This window comes from Mustela erminea, chromosome 19, assembly GCF_009829155.1.
Source record: "Mustela erminea isolate mMusErm1 chromosome 19, mMusErm1.Pri, whole genome shotgun sequence".
Lineage (NCBI taxonomy): Eukaryota > Metazoa > Chordata > Mammalia > Carnivora > Mustelidae > Mustela > Mustela erminea.
In genome coordinates this window covers 47336656-47353343 of record NC_045632.1, presented here as the reverse complement: position 1 = coordinate 47353343, position 16688 = coordinate 47336656, and the positions used below count along the sequence as shown (strand labels likewise).

At 42.7% G+C, this 16688-nt stretch overlaps 1 protein-coding gene across 8 annotated transcripts in view; it reads right to left on the bottom strand.

Annotated features, from left to right (window-relative positions):
* Positions 1-13295: 13295 nt before the first annotated feature.
* The window catches only part of LOC116579274 (zinc finger protein 19-like), a 21121-nt gene continuing 17728 nt past the window's right edge, over positions 13296-16688 (bottom strand). For all 8 annotated transcript variants that reach the window (XM_032324416.1, XM_032324417.1, XM_032324419.1 and 5 more), the window contains one exon: positions 13296-14621. In XM_032324416.1, the coding sequence (XP_032180307.1) occupies positions 13519-14621 (1103 nt within the window). In that variant the 3' untranslated portion in view covers positions 13296-13518. The remainder of the gene's footprint in view (positions 14622-16688) is intronic.

The following is a 16688-nucleotide window of genomic DNA, read 5'->3' as shown; positions in this document are numbered from 1 at the left end:
CGGCGCAGTCGGAAGTGCGTCACCACGCCGCGGTCGAGCCTCTCTAGGAGCAGCGTTGCTCCCTCTTGGTGGTGCTCTGGCCCCGCCCCCGCAACTGAGTCTCAGTAACAGGAGCTGCTGGGCCCCGCGCCCCTCTCTTGCCGAAGGGCCATTATTTCTTGAGGTGGGCTGGGGAGAGGGGAGAGCTGGAATCACCCCTGGAGGTGGCGCCAGGTATCTGTATTTTAGTAAAGCTGCAGGTGCAACCGGATTGGGGAGTTCTGGGCTGGGCCTGTGCATCTATCACAGGCTGTCACACCTAAGGCTGCCTTTTTGTAACAGCTGTTTTCTAGTGACCGCTTTAGTCTCCTGTCATGAAGCTCACAGATCACGACGTAGAAGATCATTGGTAATATAAACAACCCACGTTTTAAAAACTGATGAATGTTTAAAGAAGTTGTGAGATAGGTAGATAGATGAATGGAACATTACTCAACCATGAAAACTGAAACCTTGGCCGTTTGAAACAATGTGGTTGGAGCTAGAGAGTATTATGCTACGTGAAATAAGTCGGTCAGAGAAAGACAAATACCATATGTCTCATATGTGGGATTTAAGAAACAGATGAACATTGGGGATAAAACAGCAAACCATAAAGCATATTCTTTTTTTTTTTTAAGATTTTATTTATGTTATTTGACAGAAAGCGAGATCACAACTAGGCAGAGAGGCAGGCAGGGACAGAGGGGGAAGTAGGCTCCCCGCTGAGCAGAGAGCCCGATGCGGGGCTCCATCCCAGGACCCCGAGATCATGACCCGAGCTAAAGGCAGCGGCTTAATCCACTGAGCCACCCAGGCGCCCCCATAAAGCATATTCTTAAGAATAGAAAATAGGTTGAAGGTTCCTGAAGGGAGGTGGGTGGGGGATGGGCTGGATGGATGATGGGTATTAAGGGGGGCACTTGTGATGAGCACTGGGTGTTGTATATAAGTGATGAATCACTAAATTCTACTCCTGAAACTAGTACTACATAATACACTAACTAGAATTTAAATAAATACTTGAAACTACAAAAAAAAACTCATAATACTATGCTTTCATAGAGGAGATATAAAAGGAAAATGATTTGTAAAAATACACATTTCAATATGTAAACGTCTGGTCATGACTGCTATAGACCTAAAGGTCAGATACTTGCATTTTCATGTTGAATGTGCCTGAACGCCAAAGCCACAGTGCTGTCTTTTACTGATGTTTCAAAAAATCGCAAACCGTGATCCAAAATGGTGAATGCTTCTTGGTAAGGTTTAAGTGAAACAGTATAATCTTCTTTTGATTATACAGTAGTTATATTCCTGGAAAATCAACGTATGTTAAAACTGTGTAAAAATTCATTTAGCTGAAAAACAGGTTCCAGATTCTGGTCATTTACAAACAGTTTTTCCCTACATGAACATCCACAAAGACCAAAACGTCTGTGAAAACTTTTCCAAGTAGGTGGAACCCTTCTTTGCCTTTCAGGATTCATGGCACTCCTGGTTCCCATCTAACACCACCAAACATTGATACAAAAATACTCCCATAAAATTTCAAAGTGAGCCAAGGGGGAAGGGGAATGGCACTAAAAGCCACTGGATTAGAGCATCCTTAAGTTCCCTCCCAACCTTGATAGTGCGGGCCTTTCTTCTAGCTCTGATCCCTGAGATGCTACAGCACTGGAATGTGGTTGGCAGTCAGTCCGACTTCACTCTCCAGCCTCCTAGCTCTCCCATTCCTCCTCCTCTCTCAACTTGTCCCACTTCCTGAATACTGTTCTCTAAACCTAGAATGCCCTTCCCATTCCCACCCTCCACCTTGATTGTTACTTGAAATCTAGGCTCAAATCCCATTTCCCTTGGAAAGTGAGTTTTTTCTGACCATCCAGAATAAGGCAGGCCCCAAGTTACATGCCATCATAGCACTCTGTATTTCTCAGTTTAACTGTCTTTGCTCACTCCAGGAAGCAGGGACTGTATCCATCTTGTTTAGCATCATTATGTTCAGGCCTGGCACAAAGGAGGCATGTAACAAATACCTCCTGTTGACATTATCCAAAGGCTCCAACCCCAACTCCAGAGTAGGACCCTTCTTTATTTCTGGGCCCCTGGAGGTAGGATGTATCTTGTGCCTAGAATCATGACACTGAACAGTCAGGAACCCTTCTCTGTTTTGCCTTGTCCCTGATCATTGCTATTTCCTAAAATGAGCATTTTACACAGCTTCTCTTGTTCAGATAGGAAAACGGTCCCAAGATTTGGCAGAGTGATAACTGGGGATTATACTGCTCTTGGAAATAAGGGTGGGTTTGGTTTTTTTTTTTTTTTTCATTTAGCAGAACTTTACTAGGACTGAGAGCTTGTCTAAAGAAGTAGAAAGAAATTAGGAGATCACAGTGTCATAGAAATGCTGGGCCCAAATGCTGGATCATAAACCAGCCACTAAATTTATAGATAAGAAGGCCTCCTAAAGAACCTGAAGCTCCTGCTCTTCAGAGTACTAGCACAGGCACATGCCAAGTTACAAAAGGCCTGCAGAAGCAGAGACCACTTGTCTGTTAATCTCTGTTCTTCCTTTATATATTAACAGAATCTCTAGCAAGCCAAAGACAGTCCAGAAAAATAACATGTTCTGGCCCTCTTTAAATTTTCTTTTTAAGATTTTATTTATTTGAGAGAGAGAGCAGGAGAGGGAGAAGCAGGCTCCCACTGAGCAAGGAGCCCGACTCAGGGCTCAATCCCAGGACCCTGGGACCATTATCTGAGCCAAAGGCAGACACTTAATCAACTGAACCATGGAGGCACCCCTACTGTTGTTTTCATGTCTGCTGACACATATGACCCTCTTTAAATTCAAGTGTGACTGGGTGACCAACTTCTGGCAAATAGGCTATAAAAAAAGGTGATGCTATGCCCTTAAAGAAAAGGAACGTGCCATTCCTGGCCCAATATCCCTTTCAGTTAGATGGAATGCTGACAAGGGGGTAAGCATCTGACAAGGGTGCAAACCATATGAATGAGGATGTTGTCCCTGGGGATGGCAGAGCTGCTAGGAGCTACCACAGGGCTGCTGTACCTGTACTTACCTTCAGATGATGTATGAGTGAGAAATAAGCTTTCTTTCATCATGCTTAATTAACCACACGGATTTGGGTTCTTCAAATCAGTACCCAGCACCATAGCCTTATAGAATACCTCTAGGAATGAGGAATGATGGAAACATGATATGCACATACTTAAAATCAAAACACACTTAAAAATTTAGGCTGATTCTCATATTTTACTTCTGTAAATCCATCTCTATGCTGGGCCTGCAGCCAAGAGTCCTCCTGCTCAGCTCTAAGTACCCTCTGTCCTTACAATCCCAGAGCTTCCCCAAAACCCTTCCTCCCTGCCCACCAGGAGAAAATGACAGATCTTCCCCCAGTTAAAGTATCTGTTTCTGGTGTTTCCAGTTTTAAGCTAACATAGTGAAGGATGTTCTGCCTACTTATTTTGAAAATTATGGGAAAACAACAAAAGTCTGTTTGGGGTTCATTCCAAGAATTCAAGAATGTCTTAATATTATTAAAATTTCCTTTACTTATTGATATTGTGAATTAAATTAACAAATCACTCAATCTATTATGTAGAGAAATAGGGTAGGGAGAGATCATATTCACAAAAGCACCAAAGCAAATAAAAAATTAAGAATAAATTTAATAATAAATGTTTAAGACATAGATGAAGAAAAACGTAAATATTCAAGAGCTAAACCATAACCACCACCACCACCACCAATAAAAACTTGTATATGGAGGGACACCTGGATGGCTCAGTTGATTAAGTGGCTGCCTTCGGCTCAGGTCATGATCCCAGAGTCCTGGGATTGAGTCCCACATCGGGCTCCTTGCTCGGCAGGGAGCCTGCTTCTCCCTCTGCCTCTGCCTGCCATTCTGTCTGCCTATGCTCGCTCTCTCTCCCTCTCTCTCTGACAAATAAATAAATAAAATCTTTTTTTAAAAAACACTTGTATATGGAAAGGTGCAGGTAATTTTTCAAAGAAATGGCATTCATCTTGATTTAATCTATGAGTCCAATTTCAAATAATTTTGGGGGAAAAAAAGAATAAAGTGGGAGAAATTGCCCTACCCAAATAAAACCACAACAGGATTTGTTTTGGAACTCGTGAAATGATTCTAAGGTTCGCCTAGGGAAAAAATGTTATATATTTATAAGGTATTACTAAAACATAAAAACGCAAAAGGATTGAATATTAAAGAGTGGATATACTAGACAAGTGTTAAGCTAAAGGAATAACGGCATTAACTATATTAATATAGCAATGATTTTGAGACAAAAAATATCACTAGGTAGGATTCCATTTAAGGCAATATAATGAATGATATAAACTAGTATTTAGAAACTTAGAATAAGATATCACTTATAACATCATTTTTATACTTAGCTCACAGGAAAATATACCCAGGTACCAAAACTGAACAGGAAACTAACCATAGGTTAGCTGCCCTGGCTGATTTGGCTGACATGACTGGTAATAGTGGAGATTTAAAGATCTTGATATCTGCAGAGGCTGAATTATAATATTCAGGAGGCCACATGAAACAAGGAGTAGGAACTGGGGCTTCTCACACACCTACATCTACCCAAATGTCTGGACCCACGCAAGGATAACTAGGAAAAAAGTAAAAACTTCCCACTAACAAAAAGAGATAACAAAAGAGGTTATAGTCCTTGTCTCAGTTTTGGAGTGATAGTGGGGATGTCACCTAAGAAATTATAATCACAGCCTGTATTACTGAGATCATAGTTTAAAATTAATACTAACTACTTGAACTAGGAACTCATAACCTAAGAAATTAAGTTAAACATGAATCCTAGCAAACTAATGAAATAGTCACTACAGAATTTGGAGACAATGGCATTTAAAAGTTATTATAACTGCATTCCACAGAATCAAAAATTAAGTAGAGACATGGAAAATATAGAAATGACCTAAATCAAACTTCCAGAGATGAAAACTGTAATGTACAATAAAAAATACACTGGACATGGGCGCCTGGGTGGCTCAGTGGGTTAAGCCGCTGCCTTCGGCTCGGGTCATGATCTCAGGGTCCTGGGATCGAGTCCCGCATCGGGTTCTCTGCTCCGCCGGGAGCCTGCTTCCTCCTCTCTCTCTCTCTGCCTGCCTCTCTGCCTACTTGTGATCTCTCTGTGTCAAATGAATAAATAAAATCTTTAAAAAAAATACACTGGACAGAATTAAGAGTAGATGTTGGGAAAAAAAAAAGTAGATGTTGAAAAAAAAACTTTAAAACATGTAGTGAACTTGAAGTCACAGCACTAAAAACTATCCAGAAAGAAACACACAGAGAAAATAAAATTAAAAATAAATGAACACTAACAAAACATGTAAAGGATGTGCATGGTGAAAGCCACAAAGTGCTGATGAAAGAAATCAAATCAGATCTAAACTATTGGGAATAAATACCAGGTTCATGGATTGGAAGATTCAGCATAAGAAAGATGTCATGTGTTCCCCACATTGATATACAGGTTTAATGCAGTTCATAGTAAAATTCCAGCAGATTTTTTGAAGATATAGATAAGACTGATTTAAAATTTATATGAAAAGGCAAAGAATCTAGAGTAAGTAAACCAGTTTGAAAACTGGTTTGAGAATAACAGGTTGAGAATAACATGAAAGTAATAGGTCTACCCAATTTCAAGTCTTATTATGTAGTTAAAACAATCAAGACTGTGTATTATTGGCAGAGGAATATATACACAGATCAATGGAACAGAATGAAGAACCTAGAAATAGACCCATATAAATATGTCTATTTCTTTTACAAAAGTACGCAAGCAATCCATGGCTCTTTCAAAAAATGCTGGTGGAGCAACTGGACATTCATAGGGAAAAATATGAATCTCAACCTTGGTATCACAACTTATAAACCCAAAATGATCACGGCCATAAATGTAAAATGAAATTAAGTAAACTATAAATATGTAAATGTAAAATGTTTAGAAACAAATGAAAGAGAAAATCCTTAGGACTTAGGGCTAGGCAAACAGTTCTTAGACCTAAAACAAGATGCATTAGTCATAAGAGGAAAAATGGATATATTAGACTTCATCAAAATTTAAAAAATATTCTCTACAAAAGATCCTGTTAAAAGGATGGAAAGACTAGCTACGGAATAGGAGAAAATATGTGCAAGCCACATATCCAACAAGTGCTAGCCCATACTTCTTGCTGTACTTCTGGAATATATAAAGAATTCTCAAAACTCAACAGCAGGGGCGCCTGGATAGCTCAGTGGGTTAAGCCTCTGCCTTTGGCTCAGGTCATGATCTCAGGGTCCTGGAATCGAGCCCCGCATGGGGCTCTCTGCTCAGCAGGGCGCTTGCTTCCCTTCTCTCTCTCTGCCTGCTTGTGATCTCTGGCAAGTAAATAAATAAAATCTTTAAAAAAAAAAAACACAACTCAACAGCAAAAGAACCACTCATCAGAAAATGGGCAAAATATGTGAAGAAACACTTCAACTGAAGAAGATAAACGGATAACGAAAGATGTTCAACATCATTAGCCATTAGGGAAATGCAATTAAACCACAATATCATTAACATAAATACCTATCAGAATGACTGAAACAGGGGCGCCTGGGTGGCTCAGTGGGTTAAGCCGCTGCCTTTGGCTCAGGTCATGATCTCAGAGTCCTGGGATCGAGTCCCGCATTGGGCTCTCTGCTCAGCAGAGAGCCTGCTTCCCTCTCTCTCTCTCTGCCTGCCTCTCCATCTACTTGTGATTTCTCTCTGTCAAATAAATACATAAAATCTTAAAAAAAAAAAAAAAAGAATGACTGAAACAAAACAATAGCGACAACACCAAATGCTGGCGAGGATGGAGAGCAATTGGATCACTCATATGTTACTGGTGGAAATGTAAAACAAAATGGTGCGGTCCCACTGGAAAACAGTTTCTTCATATACCAAACATGCAATTATCACATGACCCAGCACTTCTGGACATTTATTCAGGACAAACGAAAACTTTCATACAAAAATCTGTACACAAATGTCTACAGCAGCTCCATTCATAACAGCCAAAAACTAGAAATGACTCAGATGCCCTTCAATAGGTGAGCAAACTGCGGGTTATCTATACTATGGAATATACTCAGCAATCAAAAGGAAGATTATGGATGCAATCTCACTCACTCTCCAGAGAGTTACAATGAAAAAAAAGGCCAATCCCAAAATGTTATATATACTGTCTGGTACCATTTACATACCATTCTTAAAATGATCTTTTAAAAGGAAATAGAGAACAGGTTGGTGGCTCCCAGGAGTGAAGGAGAAGATTGTGTGTGGCTCTAGAAGAGCAACATGAGGGACCCCTGTGATTACGGAAGGGTGCAGTATACTGACTATACCTGTGTCAGTATCCTGACTGTTGCACTTTAGTTCGCAAGATGTTACCTCTGGAGGAAACTTAGTAAAAGATACCTGGAACCTCTCCATATTATTTCTTACAGCTGCATGTCAATCTACAATCATCTCAAAATTAAAAGTCTAATTAAATAATAAATGAATAGATCATTCATGAGCTGTGGAACAACTTCTAGCAGCCTTAAAAGGTTCTGAGAGGAGAAATGGAAATACATTTTTATAAGGTTTTTATGATTTACATGAAGTCGTATAATGTTACTTAAAGGTAGAGTGTGCTAAGTTTAAGATACATAGTCTAAATCCTAAAGAAACACTAAAACAAAAACTGTTATAGCTCAATAGCCATAAAAGGAGATAAAATTAAATCACAAAAATTTAATTGATTCAAAAAAGGGAAAGGAATAGGATTGGGGAAGAACTATGGGACAAACAGAAAACAAAGAGCAAGATGATAGATTTAAACCTAGCAAGTATATCAAATACAAGTGATTAAATATTCCAATTAAAAATGAAAAGATCAGGGCGCCTGGGTGGCTCAGTGGGTTAAGCCGCTGCCTTCGGCTCAGGTCATGATCTCAGGGTCCTGGGATCGAGTCCCGCATCGGGCTCTCTGCTCAGCAGGGAGCCTGCTTCCCTCTCTCTCTGCCTGCCTCTCCATCTACTTGTGATTTCTCTCTGTCAAATAAATAAAATCTTTAAAAAAAAAATGAAAAGATCACATTGATGATAATAAAAAAAAAGCAGGGACTAAATCAATAGCCAAACCAAGTACTTCTGGTTCCTGAAGGTAGTTTTCCTTGAATTCCCTCATTTGACCTCATTACAAACCACATTAGATAACAGCAAGCTGCTAACACCCCAGTGTTCTTTGTATCTTCAGGTCATGCAAAAATGCAGTATAAATGGTAGGCAGAAAATGAAAAAGAAACAAACAGGTAAGTTCGTTATGTTATCGAGTACACTAACTTCACACTGTCTGTTCATAACGTGCAAAACACTTAGGGGCCAGCTTTTGAGGCCATATGACCTAGCAGGGATCATACTGAGGAGACCTGGCTCCTTCACTAACTAACTAGCTATGACACACTGGCAACCTCTTCATTTTTCTGGAACTCCACTCATTGATCTGAAAAAGGGGTAAGAGCACACAGTTGCTGTACATACTATATGCTGCTTCACTTAAGGCGCACGGTATGGCCTGGGATTCAGGCATTGCTCAATTGTTAACTTCTTTCCTCTTCCACCTGACTTGTGCGTCTGAGTAACAGCCAACCAGATACCAGGTCCTGACTTCTAGAACCTGGTAAATATTGCTGTAAATGGCAGTTTTTGCTGTTGTAACATGGATCGCCTGGGTGGGTCCAAATGCATGTTTCCTTATGAGAGAAGCAAAGAGAGCTCAGACATGGGGGGGTGATTGTCGAGGGCCATAATAGAAAAGTGCTGAGCCAAGCTATAACAAGCAATTGAGGAACGGAGTGTGATTGGTCAGAGGCTTGAGTGAGAGATGCATGATCACTGCATGGGAGCAATGTGACCATATATAGTTAGATAGGCGCTCACAAGGAAGCTGCATGCACAGTGCGGTGATTGGCTAGGCGGGCTAAGCTGCCGGTATATATATGCTTGAATGTACTTGTAGAAGAGGAAGAAGATAAAAAGAAGCCATTAAAGAAGCTTGCCTCCACGCGTGTCTCCGTGTCGTTCTTGCTGGCAAGAGCGACAATTGGTGCCGAAACCCGGGAACTCGTGCAGAAGAGGCACGCGGAGTCAGGCAACGATCAGGTAAAGAGTGCACCTATTTCTGTCTAGTGACAGGGAAAGTTCCTCAAGTCGAGGACGAGCGTAGAAAGCTTTCTGGGATGGGAAACGAGATGGCTACATATAAAATGTTGGGGCCGCTAACTGACATTCTTAAAGCAAATGGGACCCCTTTGAAAAATAAGAAGGCTCGCTTATTTCTAAAAGAAGTGGGTCAAACCACTCCGTGGTTCTTAGAGGAGGGATTGCTTAATATTCCCCAATGGGAATATCTAGGGGAGGACCTCAGGCGCGACCCGCGCACTACGCCGGGAACTCTCGCTGTTTGGTCCTTAGTGAAGGTCTGCTTACAATCGTCCCGCGAACCCATATGCAAGGCGGTTCTACAGGGAGGAGAGATCTTAGAACAGGTAAAAGAGGAGTCTTGCAAAGGATCCTCGAGAGATTCCAGTTCTGAAAGTGAAAGCTTAGAAGAAATCTCGGACGAGGAAAACGCCCGTCCGGGTGATAAGAGAAAAGTGACGGGAGGGGGTCCCTCCGATGATCAGAGAGTGGAAGAAATGAAAAGAGAGCTTGCAAAAAAGGAGGAGGAACTAAAAAAGGCCATGGCGCAGCTAAAAGTGAATGAGGAAGTTATGGCGCAGTTAAAATCAAAAGCGGAAGAAGAAGCTATGGTGCACTTGAAATTAAATGCGGAAGTAGCCATGGGGAATATGCGCCCAGCGCCAACTGCGCCACCTTATGAAGGGCCTCCTCCTTATAAGTCATGCTGCTCAAAAACCTGTTATTGTATGACATGTACCGCACAAAATTAAAGAAAAAAAAAAGATTTTCATTTAGTCCAAAACTTGCAACCTTTTCTAATTCTACCTTTCCCGGTTTAAATTATACATACCAAAACCCTGCCCAAGGAGCTTCTGCCCACCTCTTAGGTAAGTGGCTACTCTGTAGCACTGCACAAGCATGTACCGGTCTGGAAAGCCTGCACTTCCTTAATGGGTCTATATGGCACAACTGTACATACAAGGCACACCCTAGCGCCACGTTTGAGACGAACGTTACCTGCAACTGCACCACAGCCAAAACAATATCCTATCCACCCACACCTGTCTGCCTCAAGCCCCCTTTTTTCTTTATAGTATTCAATGCCTCCGCCACTAACTATGCTTTTAGTCTTTCTTGTGAGTCACAGAAATGTCTACTTTCTGAATGCTGGAACACCACAGTTGGAGATTCTGCAATTATCACCAAGATCCCGACGTATATCCCGATGCCAGTACAGGTGAACCCCGACAACCTGCCGGTGCTGCTACGACATAAACGAGACTTTGGAATAACAGCAGCCATTATTGCAGCTATCGCAGCATCCGCCGCCGCTGCTACTGCTGCCGCGGTAGTGTTGACAACCTCGGTACAGACAGCCGCCACACTCAATAACGTCACAGGAATGGTGGCTGAGGCTTTGGCCACGCAAGAACAAATCAATGGACATCTACACGCGGGAATCTTGATTGTAAACCAAAGGGTTGATCTTGTACAGGAACAACCTGATATCCTAGAGTCAATTGTGTCGATAGGATGCATACATAATATGGCCGGACTTTGTATCACCCCGATAGCTCATAACAACTTATCCTTAAGCAGCTAACCTCTCTAGACAGTTAGGAAATATGCTTAATGGCACCTGGACCCGTCAGTTCCAAAACCTGACCAGACAATTACGAGCACAAATCATATCTATTAATGCCACAAAAGTGCCTATCGCATCGGTTAGTGAATGGCTAAAAATGGTACAACAGTCAGTCTCCTTCCTCAAACAGTGGGCTGGCCTTGGCTCTTTGGCCATCCTTCTGGTGCTGGCTAATGTGCTTATGGTACGCTGGATATGTAGCCTCGGCCGTCGCCAACGGCGACAACAGCAGCTCATGGCGCAAGCCATGATGGCCCTCGAGGCTGGTACCTCCCCCCAAATATGGCTAAGCATGCTAGATCGGTAGTCAAAGACGGGTAAGACTGATCCCGCACCTTAGCAACCTAAGACAGGGGCTCCTCGACCAGGGGGAGTACCCCATGACGGGTAAGCATGTGTGTCGAGGATTGGCAACCTAAGACAGGCACGATCTCAGCCATCATGTATAATAAAATAAAAAAGGGGGAGCTGTCGAGGGCCATAATAGAAAAGTGCTGAGCCAGGCTATAACAAGCAATTGAGGAACGGAGTGTGATTGGTCAGAGGCTTGAGTGAGAGATGCGTGATCACTGCATGGGAGCAATGTGACCATATATAGTTAGATAGGCGCTCACGAGGAAGCTGCATGCACAGTGCGGTGATTGGCTAGGCGGGCTAAGCTGCCGGTATATATATGCTTGAATGTACTTGTAGAAGAGGAAGAAGATAAAAAGAAGCCATTAAAGAAGCTTGCCTCCACGCGTGTCTCCGTGTTGTTCTTGCTGGCAAGAGCGACAGGTGATGTGAAAACAAATAGCACAGACTGAGGACCGATGTGGCCACAAGCTAAGGAATGCTGGCAGCCACCAAATGCTGCAAGAGGAAGGGCATGGATTCTGGCCTAGAGCTGCCCCAGGGAGTGCAGCCTTCCCAACATCATGACTTCAGCCCAAGAAAATGGATTTCAGACTTCTGGCCTCCAGAACTGAGAAAATAAATTTGTTTTGTTTTGTTCTGCTTAATTTGTGGTAATTTGTCACGGAGCCACAGGAAACTAATACATTAACCATGACTAATTCAAAGACAGTTGCTAAGTTGGAGGGGGCTTCCTGATAGTGGCAATGGGGTCCGGGACCATGGATGCTAATTACTCAATAAAGAAATCCACAAAGATGAAAACGGCTAAACATCTCTCAGGCTGTCACCAGATCTCGAAGCTGAAACACCTCAGAGGACCCAGCTCTCTGGTATGGGTACATGATAGAAAATACCCAGTTTCAAATGGTGTTTCTGAGGGAGAAGGGACCTAAAAGTCAGGTCCTTAATATGTGCCATATTAAGATACTGTCTGTAGTAGACATGTCTTAGTGTAATCTATGCTTTCCCTCGCTGTTGCCTATATCCCATCTACCCCTCGGGTACAGCCTCATCTTGACTTGTTCTTTTTTTTTTTTTTTCTAATTTTTTTTTATTAACATATAATGTATTATTAGCCCAGGGGTACAGGTCTGTGAATCGCCAGGTTTACACACTTCACAGCACTCCTTGATTTGTTCTTGATGTTCTCCTCCACCTCTAAGGAAATTAACAGTCTCCTCCAACAACCCCTCTACTATTACTGACCTTCCCTCTGATCTCAACAAGGCAATACTGGGATGGCCAGGACACTGGTGGGCTCTGAATCCTGGCTGCCTGTGTTTGATCCCCTGCTCTGCTACTTGTGTCCTTGGGTAGCCAAATTAATCTTTGCCTCAACTCTAACATGAAGCTAATGACAACTACTTCATACAATTGTTTAAGTATGTGCAGTGATTAGGAAAGTGCCTGGCATAGAATGTGTCAGAAGCAGATCACTGCTGTGACATCATTTATTGAAGGGTAGCTATGGCTAACGTGGCAATATGTGAAACTAAGTCCCAGAGCCTGTTACTCTCACCAGTTTTATTCTGAGTGACTTTTACATGACCTGCCCTCAAAATAATCCCCCCGGGGCACCTGGGTGGCTCAGTCAGTTGAGCATCTGCCTTCGGTTCAGGTCATGATCTCCGGGTCCTCAGCAGTCCACAGGGACTGCTGGAAATACAGCTAAAGACTTTCCCACACATTATACACATAAAAACATTTCTCAGGTTTATTATTCCTGAAGATTTTTGTTACAGTGGCTCTTTTGCAAGGGAAGAAAACCTACCCTAACCTTGCTTGAACAAAAAGACAACAAAACAAAAACAGAGTTAAACTGTACTGGTTACTGGAACTCAAAAGCCAAGCTGTATTTCTGGCTTCAGATATAGTTTAATGTAGTTGTTCAACCAGAAGCTTCGAGAGTGACTGCTCTTCAACTCTGATTTCTCTTTTGCTGCGTTGACGTTCTCCTCAGCCTCCACTAGAATCTAAGAGCTCCTCTCAGCTTTAAGACTAAGGGGGTAAAAGAAGAGTATTTCTTCCTAGTAACTCCTGCCAAGTCCTGCAACTGTGACTGGACCACGCTGGGTAAACTACTGACATCTGAACCACCAGCCACAGCCGAGGGGAAGGAACGTGCAGCTGGGCCGGGCCTGTGTCACACATCCTACTCTTGAGTGGAAGACAAAAAAGCCAAAGGCAAATTCAGTAATCTACTACCAGTAAAACGGAGTGAAAAACTCTGGGAGGCCAAAATGACAAATGTCCAGGACAGGTTTGTCTCCAGGGTGGACACGCTCATGATGACCTAGCTTGGAAGAAGTCCTAAAGGTTTTTCTGTACTTGACACACTCATAGGTTTTCTCTGCAGTATGGCTTCTTTGATGCTGAAGAAGATTTCTTTTGCCAGTGAAGACTTTTCCACACGCGTCACACAAATAGGAGGCCTGCTGAATATGGATCCTCAGATGCCTTTTTAATTGTTCCTGAGCACTAAAGGCTTTTCCACAATCTACACAGTCAAAGGGTTTCTCTTCACTGTGGACTCTCTGGTGCCGAGTTAATTTTGTATGAAAACTGAAGGCCTGCCCACAAATTTTACAAGAATAAGGCTTTTCTCCCGTGTGAATACGCTGATGTTGGCTAAGATGGGACGTCCTTCCAAAGCTCTTGCCGCACTCATTACATTCATAGGGTTTTTCTCCGGTGTGGATTTTCTGATGTCGAAGTAGTGGTGAATTACCAACAAAAGCTTTTCCACACTCATTACACTCATAAGGTCTCTCCCCAGTGTGGATTCTTTGATGTATAACAAACTCGGAACTGCTGGTAAAACTGTTTCCACACTCTCCACAGAGATAGGGCCGGTCCCCACTGTGGATTCTCTGATGCCTGATCAGATTGGCGTTATCATTAAAGGCTCGCCCACACTCTTCACATTGATAGGGTTTCTCTCCAGTGTGGATTCTCTGGTGCCGAATTAATGAAGAATTGCCATTAAAGGCTTTTCCACACTCATTACACTCAAAGGGTTTCTCCCCAGTGTGGATTCTCTGGTGTCGCACATAATACGAAAAATAACTGAAGCATTTCCCACACTCCTCACAGCTGAAGGGTTTCCTTGCACAGTGCATTCTTGGAACCTTTCCTTTAATATTTTTCACTGTGGGGATTTCCTGGTGCTTTTCCAGTTCACAGGCTTCTAGAAAGTTGGCTCCCTGAACAGCACTCTTCTGCAACCCATGTGACAATATCATATCTCTTTCTTCAGAAATTCCCTGTGTTGATGTGGACTCATTGCCAACGCTGGTCTCAGTATCTAATATAACATAAAACACAAATGCCACCTGAGAATTATGCTAGAAACAAAACAGTATTGCAAATTATAAAGCCTTTAGAAATTATTATTCCAACCCCCACACTGGACTGCTAGCAAGACCAGGCTACTAAAATCAAAGTGCCAAATATCACAGAGAGAACAGTCGAGGAGACATAGGGTATTGGTATACACAGCACACACCAGGTTGCTTCCTAAAGTTTTCCAGACTCCAGACTTTTTGAATAACTTCTCTCTGGTACATTCTATTATCTTCCCACCTTACCATATTCATAGACCTACAAAATAGCAAAAGCACAGGCCCTAAGAGCAAGTGGTGACACTGGGGCTGGCGAGACTCAGAGTCAGAATGTACAAAAGAACAGAGTCAGAATACAAAGGTGATGAAGGAAAAAGGTTCTTTTAAAAAATTCATACACTCAAATGGTCCCAAAGCCTGGAGACACTAAGCATTAAAGGCACTAGGCTGTGACAAGGCAGAGAGAGAAGAAAATCCCATTCAGAGGTTCTCAGCTGCAGGACATCCCCCCAAAGTTGTTCACTGCAGGTTCATAGAGGACAACGAACTCCCTAAAATTGCTGGAAATTCCTGTCTTGTTATCAGACTCTCACAAAAGTCTGAATCTCAAACATGCAGAAACTTTATTTGGAAAGGAAGAATACAGCAAGATACAGCAAGACTGCAGAGCAGTTCTTCTCATTTTAGAAAAAGAAGACAGCCACCTGTAAAATGGCATTCGTATTCCAAGACTGGATGCCATTTTACCTCAGTTAAAGTCAATCTAATTTTTTTTTTTTTAAGATTAGTTATTTGTCAGAGATCGAACGAGAGTGCACAAGCAGGGAGAACAGCAGGCAGGGGGAGAAGCAGGCTCCCTGCTGAGCAACTAGCCCAATGCCAGGGTCAGTCTCAGGACCCTGGGATCATGACCCAAGCCAAAGGCAGATGCTCAACCAACCGAGCCTCCCAGGTGTCCCCAAGTCAATCTGTTTTATATAAAATGCTGGACTAATTTTGTTTTAACATTAATTTGGGTTACCTGGGACTCTTCTGCTCATTAATCAAGTTCATCCTTCAAGTGTGAGTTAAACTAGTAAGAGCCCTTGGAGACAGGCAGTGGGAGAGGAGACATTGGAGACTGAAGTGAACAGGGCAATGAGCAGTATGGAAGAGAGTGATCACAACTGAGACCTGGCGGTCTGCTCTTTACACCCTGCCTCATTCTTGCTACTAGGATACTCACTTTTAAAACCAGGACTTGGGCAATCAATGACCAAAATACTGTTTCTTTTCCTGCTGCCCCATAATCTGCCATCATCTAGATCAGGATCCCCACAGCAGTTCTTCCAAGCCACCACCTTCCTAGCCATTACCACCACCTTCCTGCTGAAAGAACAAAGCTGCCCAGATGCAGTGCCCTCAAGGTCTTTCCCTTCCATTTCTACCCCACTCATTCCAAGCCATCTGCTGCCCTCTTACCTCTCATGCTTCCCAATCGCCTCCTGCCATCTCCTCCCTTCCCCAGCTTCACTGTGCTACCGGCTCTCTCATCCCTCCTCTTCATTACCAACCGTTTCCTTCTGCAGACCCTCAAATCCACTTGGGCTTAATGATCACCCCTTCACAGCCAACCTTTTCTTACAGCAGTGTTTTTCAAACTGCCTTCAGATCAGGTCATGATCTCAGGATCCGGATCGAGCCACACATCGGGTTCTCTGCTCAGTGGGAAGCCTGCTTCCACCTCTCTCTCTGCCGCCTCTCTGCCTACTTGTGATCTGTCTGTCAAATAAATAAATAAAATAAAATAAAGGATAAAGCCCTCAGATCCACCACACACCCTGCATTCTAGATTTTTAATACAAGGCTGAGTGGCTAAGACACAGCAACTACCTTCATCCACACCACTGGCTGAGTAAAGGGGGTCAGGGTATACTGTAGACTAGGCCAACCTCAGATTCTAGAAAGCTTACTTGGGCTTTTGAGTCCTAAGCTTCATGCTCTTCTACTGCTTACTAGAAAAGACAAATACTTATAAGTGCTCCAGAAAT